The sequence below is a fragment of the Euprymna scolopes genome, chromosome 32 (genome assembly GCF_053919585.1).
Source record: "Euprymna scolopes isolate OS-2025 chromosome 32, ASM5391958v1, whole genome shotgun sequence".
Taxonomy (NCBI): domain Eukaryota; kingdom Metazoa; phylum Mollusca; class Cephalopoda; order Sepiida; family Sepiolidae; genus Euprymna; species Euprymna scolopes.
The window spans coordinates 39,099,200-39,115,929 of record NC_136513.1 but is presented as its reverse complement, the minus strand read 5'-3'; the positions used below and the strand labels follow the sequence as shown (position 1 = coordinate 39,115,929).

Here is a 16,730-nt window from a genome sequence, read left to right as displayed (position 1 = left end):
TGAGTATTTCATGTCCGGACAACGCTGGGTGACCTTCCAGTATCACATAATGAAATAATTAAACCTAATAAAATAAAATTATTCTAAGAAATAAAAATCTAAACAATGCTCTATAGGAGAAAAATAAGAGAAACAATCTCAGCGAATACCCATAAATTCTAAATTATGGGTATACTGTCTTTGCTTACATAGAGATGGTTGGCGCAAAATAAGCAAAGAGAGTATACTCATGATTTAAAACTTATGTGTATTCGCTGAGATCGTTTCTCTTTTTTTTTTCTCCTATTCCCTATACAATTTTCCCCTCCCTATTCATTTATTGTCTTTTGACCACGTTTTTAAACGATATATATATATATATATATATATATATATATATATATATATATATATATATATATATATATATATATATACTGCAAATAGCGTTGCTGCTCATATGAGCCATATCAGTCAACAAACCGGAATTCCAAGACTCAAATTTCGCCCTCATTTGTCATCCAACATGCTAACCTAGTAAGGACTCGGCTATAGAATTTTTAGACCGTGAGAGATATAATTATTTCCACATTTAAACAACGTCGAAGCCAACAAACAATAATTACTCCCTAGGTTAGCAATTAAAACGTTCCTCATATATAAAGACTTGTAACATATATCTGTTAATTCCTACGTTCTGTTTTTTTTTCAGATTTTATTGGTTGGGGCGCTTGGCATCGCTTCTGGCATAGAAAAGCTTCAAGATAATACAATCCGGCAACTTGTAAGTAATTCATGCTACACATAATTTATTGCTATCATATATATATATATTTTAAAATGATATATTACTTTTTTTTTAAAATGATATATTACTTTTTTTACTTCAAGATGTCTCAGTTTATACGTAGATCTAGATATTAGGTTTATGCAAAAGTGATGTCATTTTTTTTACGTTCAAATTCAAGAGATCATAACTCTTTTCATAAAGAACTGTGTTAATTGAAATAAGAACCATTAGAATCGGCACATTTTTGCCAATGAGAATCAAGTTTACTTATCCCATTAGCATGGAAATCTGGAGTTCTGGAACCGATGAAGTCACTGAAGGCCGATTCGGCATCATTTTGAAGCATTTTTCGCGCAGGAAGTTGTCGAGATACTTAAAAAAGCGATAATCGGTGTGCGAGAGATCCGATTAATATGGCGAATAATGCAGAATGCCGTTGGTCAATTCGCCCAGCTTCTGCAGGGTCAGTTGAGCAACATGCGGGCGAGCATTGTCATGGAAGAGAATGTGTCCCTTTCATATTGACCAATCTCGGGTACATATTTGAGGCTTCTGGTACATTTCATTAATTTGTCGACAGTACTTGTCCCAGATTCAAGAAGCTGTGATGGATGAGACCGGCCACAGACCACCAAATAGTCACCGTAACCTTTTTGTGGTGTAAAAATATACACACATATATATATATATATGATCATTATAGTAAATAATTATGTCAACTCCGAAAAAATCGTTTTTGTCGTTGAGCACTTTCAGTTGAAATAAAAGTCGGTTAATTTACTTCTTATCCGCAGATCACCATATAATGGTTAGATCACTCCGACAGATGCTTTAAACATGTATTTAAAAATAAATGTTAAAACTTCAACAGTATTTCTCATGGTAATCGCTGGCTGAAAGGATTAGGTCCTTGCCATTGAAGCCAGAGATTGCTTCTGTTGCCAGGTTCGAATCTATCGACCGGTGTTAATTGTGGCACCCTGCACTGATGATTCCCAAAAAGTTGAAACACTAGTGTCTATAGGTGTTTAATCATTATTATAGTAAATAATTATATATATATATATATATATATATATATATATATATACATATATATATATACGTAAATTGAATAAAATCACAACCTACATGAATAGAAATTCACTTTTTTGGCGTTAAGCTCTTACAGCTGTTTCGTGAAAGGATGGACAATTACCTCTCGTCCATAGAACTGTAAATCTTCCATCCAGTCACTCCTCAGAGACACATATAACTATTCCCAACAAGTTCTTCAATCCGTTTTGAACACGTTTATTTTTTCCCTCCATATTAAATGGAGCTCATATTTATACTTATTTTTTAGTTTCGTACCACCCTTACAGTCAAGAACATCTTCCTATAACTTAGTTTTTAGCCTATTTTGGGGCACTATTTTAAATGAGTCTCGCTTTTTAAGGATATTCTAATTTAATTTTAGCTTTTTTTTAGATTTCGCGGGTTCAAGAAACGAATGAGAAATCAATCAAATCCTGAATTCAGGATCAAGGATAGATTATGTACAATTAAACATGGATTTGTGGTTTTACGAAAATGGGGGATTCTGTGAAAGTTAGTAAAACAATAAAAACTTCGTTATTTACGTCTAGTTAAAACTTGATAATATTTACATGTAAGAAATAAAATGTGATACACGAGTAATTTGGAGAAGTATGAAGCTAACGCTTATAATAATGAGTTAAGGAACTGACAAAAATAACATGGATTTGCGGTTTAAAAAAAAACGGGAGATTATATTACACTTAGTAAAACAATAAAAACTTTCTTTTTTACGTCTAAAGGAAAAATAAACGTGTTCAAAACGGATTGAAGAACTTGTTGGGAATAGTTGTAAGTGTCTCTGAGGAGTGATTGGATGGAAGATTTACAGTTCTATGGACGAGAGGTAATTGTCCATCCTTTCACGAAACAGCTGTAAGAGCTTAACACCAAAATAAGTGAATTTCTATTCATGTGGGTTGTGATTTTATTCAATTTACGTATATATGCTCTGAAAACTCTTTTGAAAATTCATTGAGCTGAGATTATAATTGAGTTGGTATTATAGACAATTATATTCTAAACTTGCGACAGAATTGAATTGTTGATAAAATAAAATAATATATATATATATATATATATATATATATATATATACATATATATATATATATATATATGGGTAGAACTGCCGACTGTCATAACGACGGTTCTAGGTTCGATCCTCGACTTGGGATAGGTGATAGTCTAGCGGCACTGATGAGTTGTGATACAACGAAACAGGACTGTATGTCGATCACTAAAATATATATTATATAGCCCCCCTTTGGGTAGAGCACTATCGTAAATAATCTCACTCGCTACTTAATTTGGCTGAAAAATGCGAAGCTCGCGGTTTGTTTACAAACAAACGTTTGAGCACTTTACGAGTGGCGGACGGATGTTTATTTAAATAGACATTCGGACAGATTAGTTGCGGGCACCGCTTCCGTGGTCGAGGGGTAGAACTGCCGACTGTCATAACGACGGTTCTAGGTTCGATTCTCGACTTGGGATAGGTGATAGTCTAGCGGCACTGATGAGTTGTGATACAACGAAACAGGACTGTATGTCGATGACTAAAATATATATATTATATATATATATAAATAGAAAACGTTAATAGATCCTTCTACGCTAATAAATCCTTTCCTCGATATTGCTTGACTTTAGAGTTTCTTTTCTGCTTTCAGCTTCATCGCATATGTTGACATGCAGAGATTAAAACGCAATGCAAACCTACATCTGGCTTTTCTCCTCGCGTAGTCCCCTGTAAACATGGACCCAAACAATGGTCCGTTATTTACAAGTGGCTATGTGCTTGTTTGTGTTTAACAAAAATATACATATATATATTAACATAATATCGATTTATTTCATTATTTGGACTTGACAGTTTTTGACATTGCAATTACTATGTTTATTTATATTTTTGTTTTGTTTTTGCAGAAGATCGCTCATATGGTTACCGCCATTTTGTCAGCATCTCTCTTTACTCTGCTTGGACTTTGGATGTACTCTGATATTCTAGTCAGAGATGCTGTGGTAATTTTTTTTCTAATTTTTTCCGTTTTTATTTTTATTTAATTTTTGTTTACCTCCCCACCCCCCAACGAGGACAGAATAAAACAGGAGGTCGGTTTTCAAGTGGGGGAAACCAAGTCCCCAAAAAGGGGCACTCTGGTTAATATAAAAGATAAAAAATATCATTCATGAAGGATTTCGCCTCCAATAACCGACACAAAAAATTAGTGAAAAAAGGTAAATCCAGCATCAGAACAGATGGTATCTATTTTGCTTCCCCACGAAACACAAGGTCGTTTATTAATGTGGGGGAAAACCAGCTCCCCCAAAAAGGGGGCACTCGGACAGTGTCCAAATAAATAGTAATTGTCTCAGTATGAAGTGTATATCCCACTTTGACCAAGGACCAATTAACTCAATTTAAGTGCAGTAACATAACAAATACTGCACATTGGTCCTGGTCTAAAGGCCAGGAACACTTTTTATCCGAATATTTTTTGTGTGTTAGAAACTCGTGTGTGATTTACAGGTGACACCGGAACAGAGGCGTTCGATGGGTTGTACTCACATAGATTGATTTCTTGTTAAAAACGCAGGCCTTTCCACCATTTTCTATTGAAATGCATAATTTAAGATAGTAATAGTTTAAATAATAATAATAATAATAATAATAATAATAACAATAATAAATAGTAATAATTAGTAATAAATAGTAACAGTTTAAATAGTTTCAATATTATAAATATTATAAATAGGAATTAAATTTACAGAGTAATATGTAAGAGAATATCGGTAAATAGACAATGATAACACATTAAACATTCTAATAGGAAAATAATGCTTATATAAATCATCACAAGAGAAAGCGAGGCAAACGGTCAGTTTGAGAGCAAGCTGGACACTATTCTTCACCAGCACCATCCACACCAACCTCACACGCCTTCGATGATGTCAGAACACCAACAATAGCTTTAACTGGAAATCTGATTGTCGGTGGGAAATAAAAACAAAATATAATTTTATAGATCAACTGTGTTGTGTTTTACTCTCTTTCAGAGCATGTATATGTTGGATCAGTGACAAAATTATATAGACTGGAAAATACATTTTGGGACAACCGGTCGCAGTGAATACATACCACTGAAAATTATTTAAAAACATAAATAGGACAAAAATTATGTTGATAATATTATAATTACGAGATAATGTAATGATTTGGATGATGGTCTTATACCAACAGAATTGCTACTAAATTACCTACAAAAGAAGGAGGTAATTTCTGGAGCATTGTCCCTTAACAGCAGAACATATAAAATAATCTAAAATAGACAAAAAGTTACTAAGTCTCCACTATTAATCTAATTTATAAAACTCACTATGTATTTATGTCTGTCTGTATCCGCTTTAAAAAAAAATGCATCTCCTCTTGAATGGACGTTCTTAGAGCAGCGTGGGGTGTGTCAAGTAATTGCATTTTTGTGGACCGTTTTATGAGTCTTTAACCGGTTAAAGTAGCTGCTAAGGGATCAATATTTAAAGCAATTATAACTTGGCAGGCACAAGTAAAGTTAAATATCTCCTTTATGCGTGCACAAATAATAGGTACGTGCAAAAGTACGTGCAAAATGATAATTATGTTTAAACATTTTGACCTTTCCCTTACTTAAAAATTCACTAAAAATCAGGAAATAAAGCACTTTTTATGAAATTTGCAGGTTTTATCAAATAATATATATATATATATATATATATATATATATATATATATATATATATATATGTATATATATATATATATATATATAAATATAATGAACTAATTATTTTATTTGAATCTTAGTGGAAATGTATTATTTTGTTTAAACAAAAACACCATTGCTAAAGTTATGGTTTTATATGATATAAAAATAAATTTATTTATTTTTGCTTTTTAAGAATTTAAAGCATCGTAAATTTTCTCAATAAAAAAGAAAACTTTTTTTTTTCAGAGTAACAACGAAAAAGCCTTTAATGACCGTATTAATAAATTCGATATAATTCGAAGAAATAATAATTTCTCGAACTACATTGTTTATTTCATATTTTCACACAAAAAATATAATTGCAAAAAATATTTCTACATTTTTTTTAAATTACATATACGTAATTGTTATATGGCACATTCTAATATTTTCCTCACTTTAATGGATGTGATACTTTCGGCGTAACATAATTTTTATATAATACTAAAAAACTATTTTAGAAGCAGGAACACAAAACATAATAAAATTAATAAATAGTAAAAATTATAAAAACGTTCACGATAGGGATATACAGAATAAGGGTTGGAGAAAAAAGAAACCTTCCTACGTACCTTTAACTACCTGACGTCATTTTCAGATAGCCGTTTGACTTTCCGAGATTTTGGGTTTGCGCAGAATCTACACTACGTATTTTTGTGATTCTGCGAACCCAGAATCTCTCGTTTTGGGGGTAATAAAGCTAATTTTATGTACAAAGAAGGTGTGATTTTATTTAATTCAATATCTTAGGACTTTACTTTGCTAATAATCTTTGAAATAAACTCAGAAAACCAATATATATCTTTTATAGGATTGTTGCAATGAATTTATTTAATTTCCAAATTTAGATGAATTTGTTAGCTCCCGAACTTATGTATAATATACTTTCATATATAATACACTTTCATATATAATATACTGTCATATATAATACACTTTCATATATAATATATTTCATATATAATACACTTTCATATATAATATACTTTCATATATATTTAATATATAATATGCTTTCATATATAATATACTTTTATATATAATACACTTTCATATATAATACACTTTCATATATAATATACTTTCATATATAATATACTTTCATATATAATATACTTTCATATATAATATACTTTCATATATAATACACTTTCATATATAATATACTTTCATATATAATATAATTTCATATATAATATACTTTCATATATAATATACTTCATATATAATATACTTTTATATATAATATACTTTCATATATAATATACTTTCATATATAATATACTTCATATATAATACACTTTTATATATAATATACCTTCATATATAATATACTTGCATATATAATATACTTTCATATATAATACACTTTCATATATAATATACTTTCATATATAATATACTTTCATATATAATATACTTTCCTATATGATACACTTTTATATATAATATATTTTCATATATAATACACTTCCATATATAATATACTTTCATATATAATACACTTTCATATATAATATACTTTCATATATAATATACTTTCATATATAATATACTTTCATATATAATACACTTTCATATATAATATACTTTTATATATAATATACTTTCATGTATAATACACTTTCATATATAATATACTTTCATATATAATATACTTTCATATATAATACACTTTCATATATAATATACTTTCATATATAATATACTTTTCATATATAATACACTTCCATATATAATATATTTTCATATATAATACACGGCTGATCCAAAATTTAAGACCACTTAAAAATGATAAAAAAAAAACTTTTTTGAAAGGATATATTTTAAACACTCCCGACTTAAGGTTACCAATATTACAATCTAAAAGGTTATGCAAACAAAAAGCTACATTCCAAGGATTTACATTTTTATTAAATTAGGCGTTTTACACATGATCAAAATTATAAGACCAGAGACAAAAATTCTATTAAATTGTACAAAATGTATGAAAAGTGAATGAAAACATTCAACAATAAAACTTAACAATGAGTTCTACCTCCACTGCTTTTGATGACTTCAAAAATTCTTTAGGGCATGCTAGAAATGAGAGTTTCTAATAAGGTGCGGTGAATCCTGCTCCAGTTTCTGAGGATGACTTCATGAAGTTCATTTTTTGATGAATATTGTTTGCCATTTGGATAAGCCTCTCCTGTTATTGCTCCCCAAATATTTTCAATTAAGTTCAAGTCAGGTGATCATGCAGGTTGTCGCAAGAGATGGACTCCATTTTTTTTTTAAAGAAAGCTCAAAGTCCGTCTGGCAGTGTGGATTACAGCATTATCCTGTTGGAATAACCATCCATCCTCACACAAGCAATTACCCTCCATCATCAAAGATGTGTTTGTAGCATGCTAATATAACCAGCTGCTGTCTGACGACCCTACACCTCCTGAAGCTCCATCGTGCCTCTGTAAAAGAAAAGTCACTCCATACCATTACGGACCCTCCATCACTATGACGTGTGGAAAAAAATTCAAGGGGCATGTTTTTGTCATGCTAATATCGCTGGAAACCACCAGGACTATCAAAATTGATGTTTTTCTCATCAGAAAACAGGACTTTCTTCCGCTTCTCAACGTCACAGGTTTGGTATTCACAACCAAATCTTAAGCGGTCCACTTTGTGACGTGGAAGCAGTCAAGGAATTTGTTTACGCTTTTTTATTTACCATGCCTTTTTGTTGTAAGTTTCGTCTGATGGTTATTGAACTGCAATCAGCATCTGTAACAGCCTTAATTTGACTAGAAGAAAGTCCTCTGTCATTCATAACAACCCGTCTGATTCTTCTACTCAATGCAGGAGAAATTTGTGGGGAGGCCTCCCAAAGGATTTTGCTTTTTCATAATTCTCAGTGTTCTTTAGAAAGTTGCAAATAACAGTTTTACTGCGATTTACGTTAGCTGCTATCGCTCGTTGTTGTAGTACTTACCAACAAAACTAACGCCCACGTGTGTATGCCTTGTGTGGGCATTCGCGACAACAAAATCTGGGTTTTTATAAGCGGAAGTCTCGAGGTTGTCAGGAATATCGGGGCGCATGCGCAAGAGGAGGGACTGAGAGAGTGGTATAAAAGGCAGGTCGAGTGAGAAGGTTGTTGTTGTTGTTGTTGTCATTGGACGTTACAGTGACGCGTGCGTTAGCAATTGATTAAGAAGTTGTTTTTTGTGTCAAGTCGCACACCTCGGTGGAGGTCATATAAGATGTGCACCTCGGTGAAGGTATTAGTTGTGACAAACTTGGCTCATGGAATCCTAGAATTTGAGAGCGCTTAACTTCGGTTAGTATTCTTGCTTTGGCATGACAACACATTTACACGGTGATTGCTAATCTCTAGCTGAACTAAAAACATTAGAATTACAAAAATCTAACATTTATGCCCATTTTGCTATAATTTTGATCGTATGTAAAAAGCCTAATTTAATAAAAATGCAAATTTTTAAATAAAATATTTGGAATGTACATTTTTGTTTCCATAACCTTTTAGATTTAGTATTAATAACTTTAAGTCAGAGTAGTTTAAAATCTATCCTTAAAAAAGGTTTCTTTTTAAAGATTTTTAAGTGGTTTTAAATTTTGGATCAACCAGTGTATATTGATGTTGGTATTCTGTAGATGTTTGGCGTAAATCGAGGCGCTCTGATATTATTGCAACACTTTTGTTAAAACTGCAAAATGTATTTAGCTAAACTAGCAGGTATGCCCAGCGGAGCCCGATCGTAAAATACGCTAAGTTTGATGTTTTAATTTTTTGCATATTTCGTATATATTATTATAGAGTTAATGTTCTATAGGTTTTATATATTATAAAGGTCCGATTTCAAAAATATATCCATATGACTTGGGTGCATTAGCTTGAATAAAAACTGAAACCTTAAGTAACATAAACACACACACACACCCCACACACACACCCACATACACACACACGTATATATATATATATATATATATATATATATATATATAGAGAGAGAGAGAGAGAGAGAGAGAGAGAGAGAGAAATAAAAAAGAACAAACCGTATTATATGTTCATCCACGTTTCGTCTTTATTTCGAGACTTCCTCTGGATGTATGAGATTAAGAAATAAAAAAATACCAGTACAAAACATTTTAAAATGTTTCTCGTGCAAACTGTGACGCAGTTCTATTTCAGAAAAAGGGAAAAAGACGTTGGAAAATCCGTTTTTCTTAAATAGAACTGCGTCACACTTTGCACGTGAAACATTTTCAAATATATTTTGGTTTATTCCTTTTTATTTCTCTATTTTGTCGGAATACTATTTCCATTATTTCCATCATATATATTGAAAAGAAAAGAAAGACTGATATTGAATTTATCGGAAAGAAAAGAAAGATTGAAATTGAACTTTGGTACATGTTTAGTTATTGAATGAGTACCATTTTCTCTGATGATAAGAACTGTGAACTACGTACAAGTAGTTATGCACGCATACATACTACATTATAATATATACAGCAGTACAACCAGAAACATTGGACCAGAACATTTTTTGCATGCTGAATGGACAATTTTTGTCAGTTGCTTTTTATTGACTTTGATTGTAGAATTACTAGTTTCGGCCCAGGCTTCTGGTGCAGGTCGCATATATGCCAATTATGACTAATTGACAAGTGAAAGGAAGGGGCGGATATGACGAGATCCCTGGCGACACCAGATGATCTTGCTTTCCAAATAGAGGAAATCAAAGAACTCGACTTTAAACAAGTGTAGAACGATTCATGAATAATTATTTTGTTTCGTTATATATAAGTGTCCCAGAGTTTTTCCTTGTTTCTCGATTGCTAGGCTGAATGAAGATGCAGTTTATTTCAGGTATGCCCTGACGCTAGATGACGAAAGAGATAGACTGGATCCAGCACGATGCCAGAGTTACGACCGAAATCGACAACGTTGCCACACGGACTTAGGGTCATGCACATTTCGCGTGCCCTGAGCAGCAGAAAGATATTTTCGAGTGACCAGTGAGAGTCTAGTCACCCTTGAGGGGTCCACCACTAGACAAGTAAGAGCGTAGCCCTGCTGGGGTTCATCTATGGTCCGGTGAGCTGGGAGCGACGAACACGGCCAGAAGTACATTACAAGTATGCTCCAGTGAACTAGGATAGCGACAGATGCGGCCCAGCCCTCAGACGAGAGAAAGTGTTAGGGTTATATATATATATATATATATATATATATATATATATATATATATATATATTATGATTCTTTGAGAAGTGCCAAATTTATATAACGCAACCTTGAAGGAAAAACTTAAATTTATGATTAAAACCTTCAAAATAAAGTCAACGTTTAAAATAAAGTAAACGGGACGAAGAAAAGAAAAAAAAAAAACTCACCTTCGCTTTATCCAGGTTGTATTGAGGCATTAGCCGTGAAGAAAAAAAAACACGAATGCGAATCGAAAATATGTACAAATAAAATCACGTTGTGTTGCCTTATGTATAGGGAGGATTGGAGAGAAAGCAATTGAAAGGGCAATGGACGCCGTTTTCCCCTCTCCCGACACATCTCACTCCTCTAAACTGGGCGCTCGAGAGTGCATGAATGCCAAAATGCCAGTACAGGTAGATTGGGTTGACCATCGTCTGATGGATTGAGGGTACCGGATTAACAGTTCCTGGCTGCTGCTTCCGACTGGTAGTACAGTATCCCTAACTTTTTGGTAGCGCTTAGAGCGGCTGATCCATCAACAGTTGAATAATATCGGGATGTTTGCAGTGCCATGTCGCGCATGGAAGGGACCCTACACTCATTCCCGGTGGGCTTTCCTAAGGCCACAATCCTAGTAGATGGAGGGCCAGCTGATTGTTTACTTGTATTGCATAACCACTTATTCCGCACCCCTACCAAAACTGAAGCTCAAAAAAAATATGACATGCAGAAGTTCAAGTATGACGTGAACCGACATCTTGCTGCCCAAATCCGCACATACTACCCCTGTAGCTTATGTCCCTGATAGTAGCCCCCTAGAGCAAAGTGGCAATGTGCCTTGTTTGGGATGAAATTGCAATAACAAAAAACAAAAAAAAACGTTATATTACTCAAAGCTCATAAAGACTAATCACGCTCAAATCTTAGAGGCATTCATTCTGCATACAGGGGGAAGGCCTTCTCAACCGAACGTGAACAGTCTCCAAGATCTTTAAATGAAATAATGGGTGAATATTACTCAGGATTGAAGAAAAATTCGCACTGAAGTTCTCTACACAAGCCGGGGTTTTTATAAGGTGGTCAGTAAGTGAAGCCTCGTATGTATTGGCAATTACGTCTGTTGTTTCTGATTTTGGTAGGTACTCGTTTTTGGACTCTTCCATCCAATCTTAATGTTGTTCGACTCACATAGTTGGCACCGCAACTACATTCAGAATTGTAAATTACATTCTTCTTCTTCTGCTTCTTCTTCTTCTTCTTCTTCTTCTTCTTCTTCTTCTTCTCCTTATTATTATTATTATTATTATTATTATTATTATTATTATTATTATTATTGGGGAGGATTTGTAGAAAAAGGATATGAATGTTTTTTTTTAGATCCATTTTTATTTTAGATTATACGTTCTTTAAATCCGTTTGGTAATAATGTCCAAGTTATATATTGGGTAATCCGCATAGCTGTGCAGATATCCGAATCGGGCAAGTGCTTGTATAAATTTGTTTGTGGGTCCAGCGATAATAATTCAAAGTCTGGTGGAAACCTTTTCATTAGAACTCTATATTATTTTTAGTGGGGCGAAGTGTTAGGGAGAGTAGGTAGTGGTGAGTGGCAGGAAGTGGAGTGAAACATATGTGCATATTCATCGCTATATACACATGAACACACATATACAAACACACACAAAATATACATATATACATATACATACAAATACACACATAAACATACATACATGTATATAAATAGATATCTCTTCAATTCAAAGAATCATAAAGTTTGACCGGTCGCTTAATTGAGGTCAGGTCGTGTACTAGATATAGAGACTTAGTTCGGGAAGGGAAGAGGAGGAACAAGAAGAATACAGAGATAAGAACAAAAACAAAAATAAAGATAAAAATAAAATAAAAGGATGGAACAAATACGTAAATGGAATAATTCGTTTTTTTCCAGATTTTCCTAGTTTCATCTCAAATCTCATTGTCAGTTTAAATCGTATTTGTTCCGTCAACTCAAGTTATATATACTGCCAATGAGGTGCTAATTATTATTAATTTTATACGTATCTACATTTCCCTTAGAAAGTAGGATTGATATAAGGTTTAGAATATACTAATGTTTATGAGCTAATTGTGAAACCAATTCTAGGATTATTGATGGGACGTTTTATCTTTATTTCATGATCCTTACGGTAATAGTTCAAAATGTCGAAAGTTTTAGGCAGAAATGCAAACATACATACATACATACATACATTTATATATTAGTAGCTCAAATTTTCGACCCTAAACGATTAAAAAGTTTGCCCTATCTCTAAATATACTTTATGAAAAATTTCAAATGTTTAGACCAGAAATTGTGTGAGTAATTGGGTAGAGACCGCAGAAGTCCATTTTTTTAAACTTTGTCCCCTATTATGACCTTAACATGTACTGTTTTGGGCTCAAATCAAATTATTGAATTAATATCCAAAATTTCAAGTGTTTAGACCCAACATTGGCGGAGGAGTTTGATAGAGTTCTAAAAAGTTAAATCGTGGAACTCTAACCCTTTAATAGCAAATTTCTGGCCGAAAATTGATTCAAAAGATTTTTCTAAATCTTAGTACCTTGTATATCAAATTCCGAGTCTTTAGACTGAAAATTGATAGATTTATTGCGTAGGGAAATGTACACAGACACACAGACAGCCAGACATACACTTTCACTTTTATAGATATATAGATATAAATATGCATATATATATATATATATATATATATATATATATATATAATGCATATATGCATGCATATATATGCATTATATACATTTATATACATATATACATATTTACATATATATGCATATGTATATTATATATATGTGTGTATATAGATATATATCCGTATATATACAGATATATATATGCATACATATACATATGCATACATACATACATATATATAATTTGAATTCTTTCAGCTATAATCGAAACCGAAACCAAGACTTATGCAGAATTCTTGGTAAAGTTATTTCAATAAAAATACATGGCTTGAGTGCAAACAGCTATGAGCTAAACTGAAACCAAAACTTATGACGAATTTTTAGTAAAATTATTTTTTACAAGAAAGGAAAGTCCATGCAAATAATCGACAGTCCCTCGGATTTTAGCGTGACATACAAAATGTATAAATAGTATACTCGCTATTGTATAACCATATAGATTACTAGCATGGGTGCCCGGCGTTGCCCGGGTGTTTGGAGGTGTATGCTGGGCAAAAAATACAAAACAAAAAAAAACGGTAAATATTTTTACTTTTGACCCCTATTATTACCCCTTAATATTTATTGTTTTGACTCAAATCAAGTTATTAAGGTAGATCCAGTCCGAGGAACCTATATCTCAAATTTCAAGAGTTTATACCCACAATTGTCGGAGGAGTTGGTAGAGATCTCAAAGGTCAAGTCGTTGAACTTTGACCCATCAACAGCCAAATTTCTGGCCGAAAACAGGTCACATAGATTTTCCCAAATCTCAGTTCCCTCTATATCAAATTTCGAGTCTGTAGAGTAAAAATTGACAGAGTTATTGCTTAGTGAAATGTACACAGGCAGACGCACAGACAGGCAGGCACACAGACACTTTCATTTTATATATATAGATAAGAGATTAATAAGTTTAAAAATAATGTCTTATGTGGAATAACTGCGATTGACATAAAGGCGGGTGCCTTTATATTTAAATAACGAAAAAAGTATTTAATTTCAAGCAAAACTAATAATACATCCGTAATTACCATATTGCAAATAGTAACATATCCAAAATTTACGGGAGACGGTGTGATAGAAAATGATAAACGACATTTGTAAATTCTAGCGATTTCGTTTCAAAATGTTCTGATTCGAATTTGAGAGTTAATAGGGGAGGTAATTATGTTTTCAGTTTCTCACAAATTCAACCAAATCTAACAGCAAAATTTATAATCAAATTTGTTATTAAACACATTTTAAATTCAAACTGCTAATTTTTTTAATAAAAAATGTACATATGTTATGTGTATTTTTTTTGTGTGAATTAATTCTGCTTATTATGGTGTTTTAACTGATCAGTTTCAACGCTGAGGTAAACATATTGGGTCACGTGACATAATCAAAGGGGAAGTAACCCTTTGATTATGTCAGGTGACCCAATATGTTTACCTCAGCGTGGAAACTGATCGAACTATGTTTACGCATATTGGAATTGTTTTTCACGAATAATTAATTTTTTACTTTTTCGTTTTTCCGCAATTTTTGAATATCTTACTATTTGCGACATGACAATTACTTATGTACCATTTGTTTTACTTGAAATTCAATATTTTTTTCGTATTTAAATATAGTATCACCTAATAGCGTGTACACTCGCCGTAATCGGCATAATGGAATACTTCGCCAAACTTTCCAAGAATCACCCGTCCAGCAGAAATCACTATCAATAATTTCCCCTTTATCTGTACCTAAACCTAAACGTAGATTCCATGAGCAAAGCTTCTTTCTTAGAACTGCACGCCTATGGAATTGTCTTTCAGTTTTCCTGCTTTCCAGCTGATTACAATATCGTTGCCTTCAAGTCTAACGAAAACAAGTTTTTGATGAGCCGTTCCATATAAGTTAACAAATTCACCAAATTTCCATTACTAACGATTACTATATTGGCCAATTTCTACTGTACACTCTTGAATCCTTATCCTCGAGTGGCCTCGAGGCCTTGATAAGTGGTGATACCCTTGTTAATAAATAGAGGTAATAAGGTTGTTTTTATTTTTACAGAGAGATATTTTAATTATGGACGACGACTACGCTGATTTGGAAAAATCCTGGATCATTGCGAAGTTTGGAATAACATTCATCATGCTCGAATGTGTGCTGGCCATTGTGTCCTCCTCAATTTGTTGTTGTTGTTCTCCCACAACTCCAGTAAGTAATTCTGTTTATCTGTATAGCAACTTTTATGTTTATTTTTACTAGCATTTCAGCCCGGCGTTGCCCAGGTATTTAGAGGTGTATGCTGGACAAAAAAAAAAAAAGTGGTAGTAGGACGGCAGACTCGAACACGTACCGCAAAGGTTAAAAAGAACGGGGTGGGGGAACGTGATGTCTTTGCTTTTACCACCACCGCCAAACCGGAAGTGACGTAGGTTTAAATTAAGACTAGACAATCGAAATCAGAAAAACGATTGAAAAAAAGGCGAGCTAATATTCATCTATTGTTTCATAGGTTATGGGTTCAATATATTTTTACTTGTTATACAATTTCATTGTCCTCTGCTGTAACTAGATTCCTGTACTATATCGAAGTCTTCAGCTTTCATTTCCCGCGCTACTTTTAAGTGGGTCATCCTGCATATACAATAAGTACACTATTTCACAGATAGACTTCAATATTGAAAACGGACTCTTATATACTTTAATCCCTGCATGCTTTCTATATATACTATTTTTTTAAATTACACAACTTGCTGACTAGTAGATGGCCAGCAACAAAAAAGACAAGAAAAGAAAACGGTTTTCATTAAACAGAAATGAAATCATATCGTTTTTTCTAGGGCGATAATTTCCTTATTCCATCCCGTAATTTTGTATTTATTTATTTCATTTTATTTTCCTGAAACCAAAGCATATTGCTACTGAGAGGGGGGGGCTGATTTTAAGTAGGCAAATTTAGTAGGGATTTGTGCAGCAAAACGTATGCTTATCTTACACAAAACGTAGGTAGGAGAGTTAATTAGAGAAACAGAAATTCATTTTTATTATGCTGGGCTATCTCTATCATTACAAAAATAATGTAGTCCTGGATATAGCCTTAAACTACATCCAGTGAAGAGACCCCAGCTTGCAGGCTTTGTGGAGTTTGGAGCCA

The 16,730-nt window shown here is 32.7% G+C and overlaps 1 protein-coding gene across 3 annotated transcripts in view; it reads left to right on the top strand.

Moving 5' to 3' along the window:
- LOC145256288 (uncharacterized) overlaps window positions 1-16,730 on the top strand; it is an 82,119-nt gene that overhangs the window by 64,011 nt on the left and 1,378 nt on the right. For all 3 annotated transcript variants that reach the window (XM_080114994.1, XM_080114996.1, XM_080114995.1), the window contains exons 3-5: window positions 692-763; window positions 3,776-3,871; window positions 15,641-15,787. In XM_080114994.1, coding sequence (XP_079971120.1) covers window positions 692-763; window positions 3,776-3,871; window positions 15,641-15,787 — 315 coding nt within the window. The remainder of the gene's footprint in view (window positions 1-691; window positions 764-3,775; window positions 3,872-15,640; window positions 15,788-16,730) is intronic.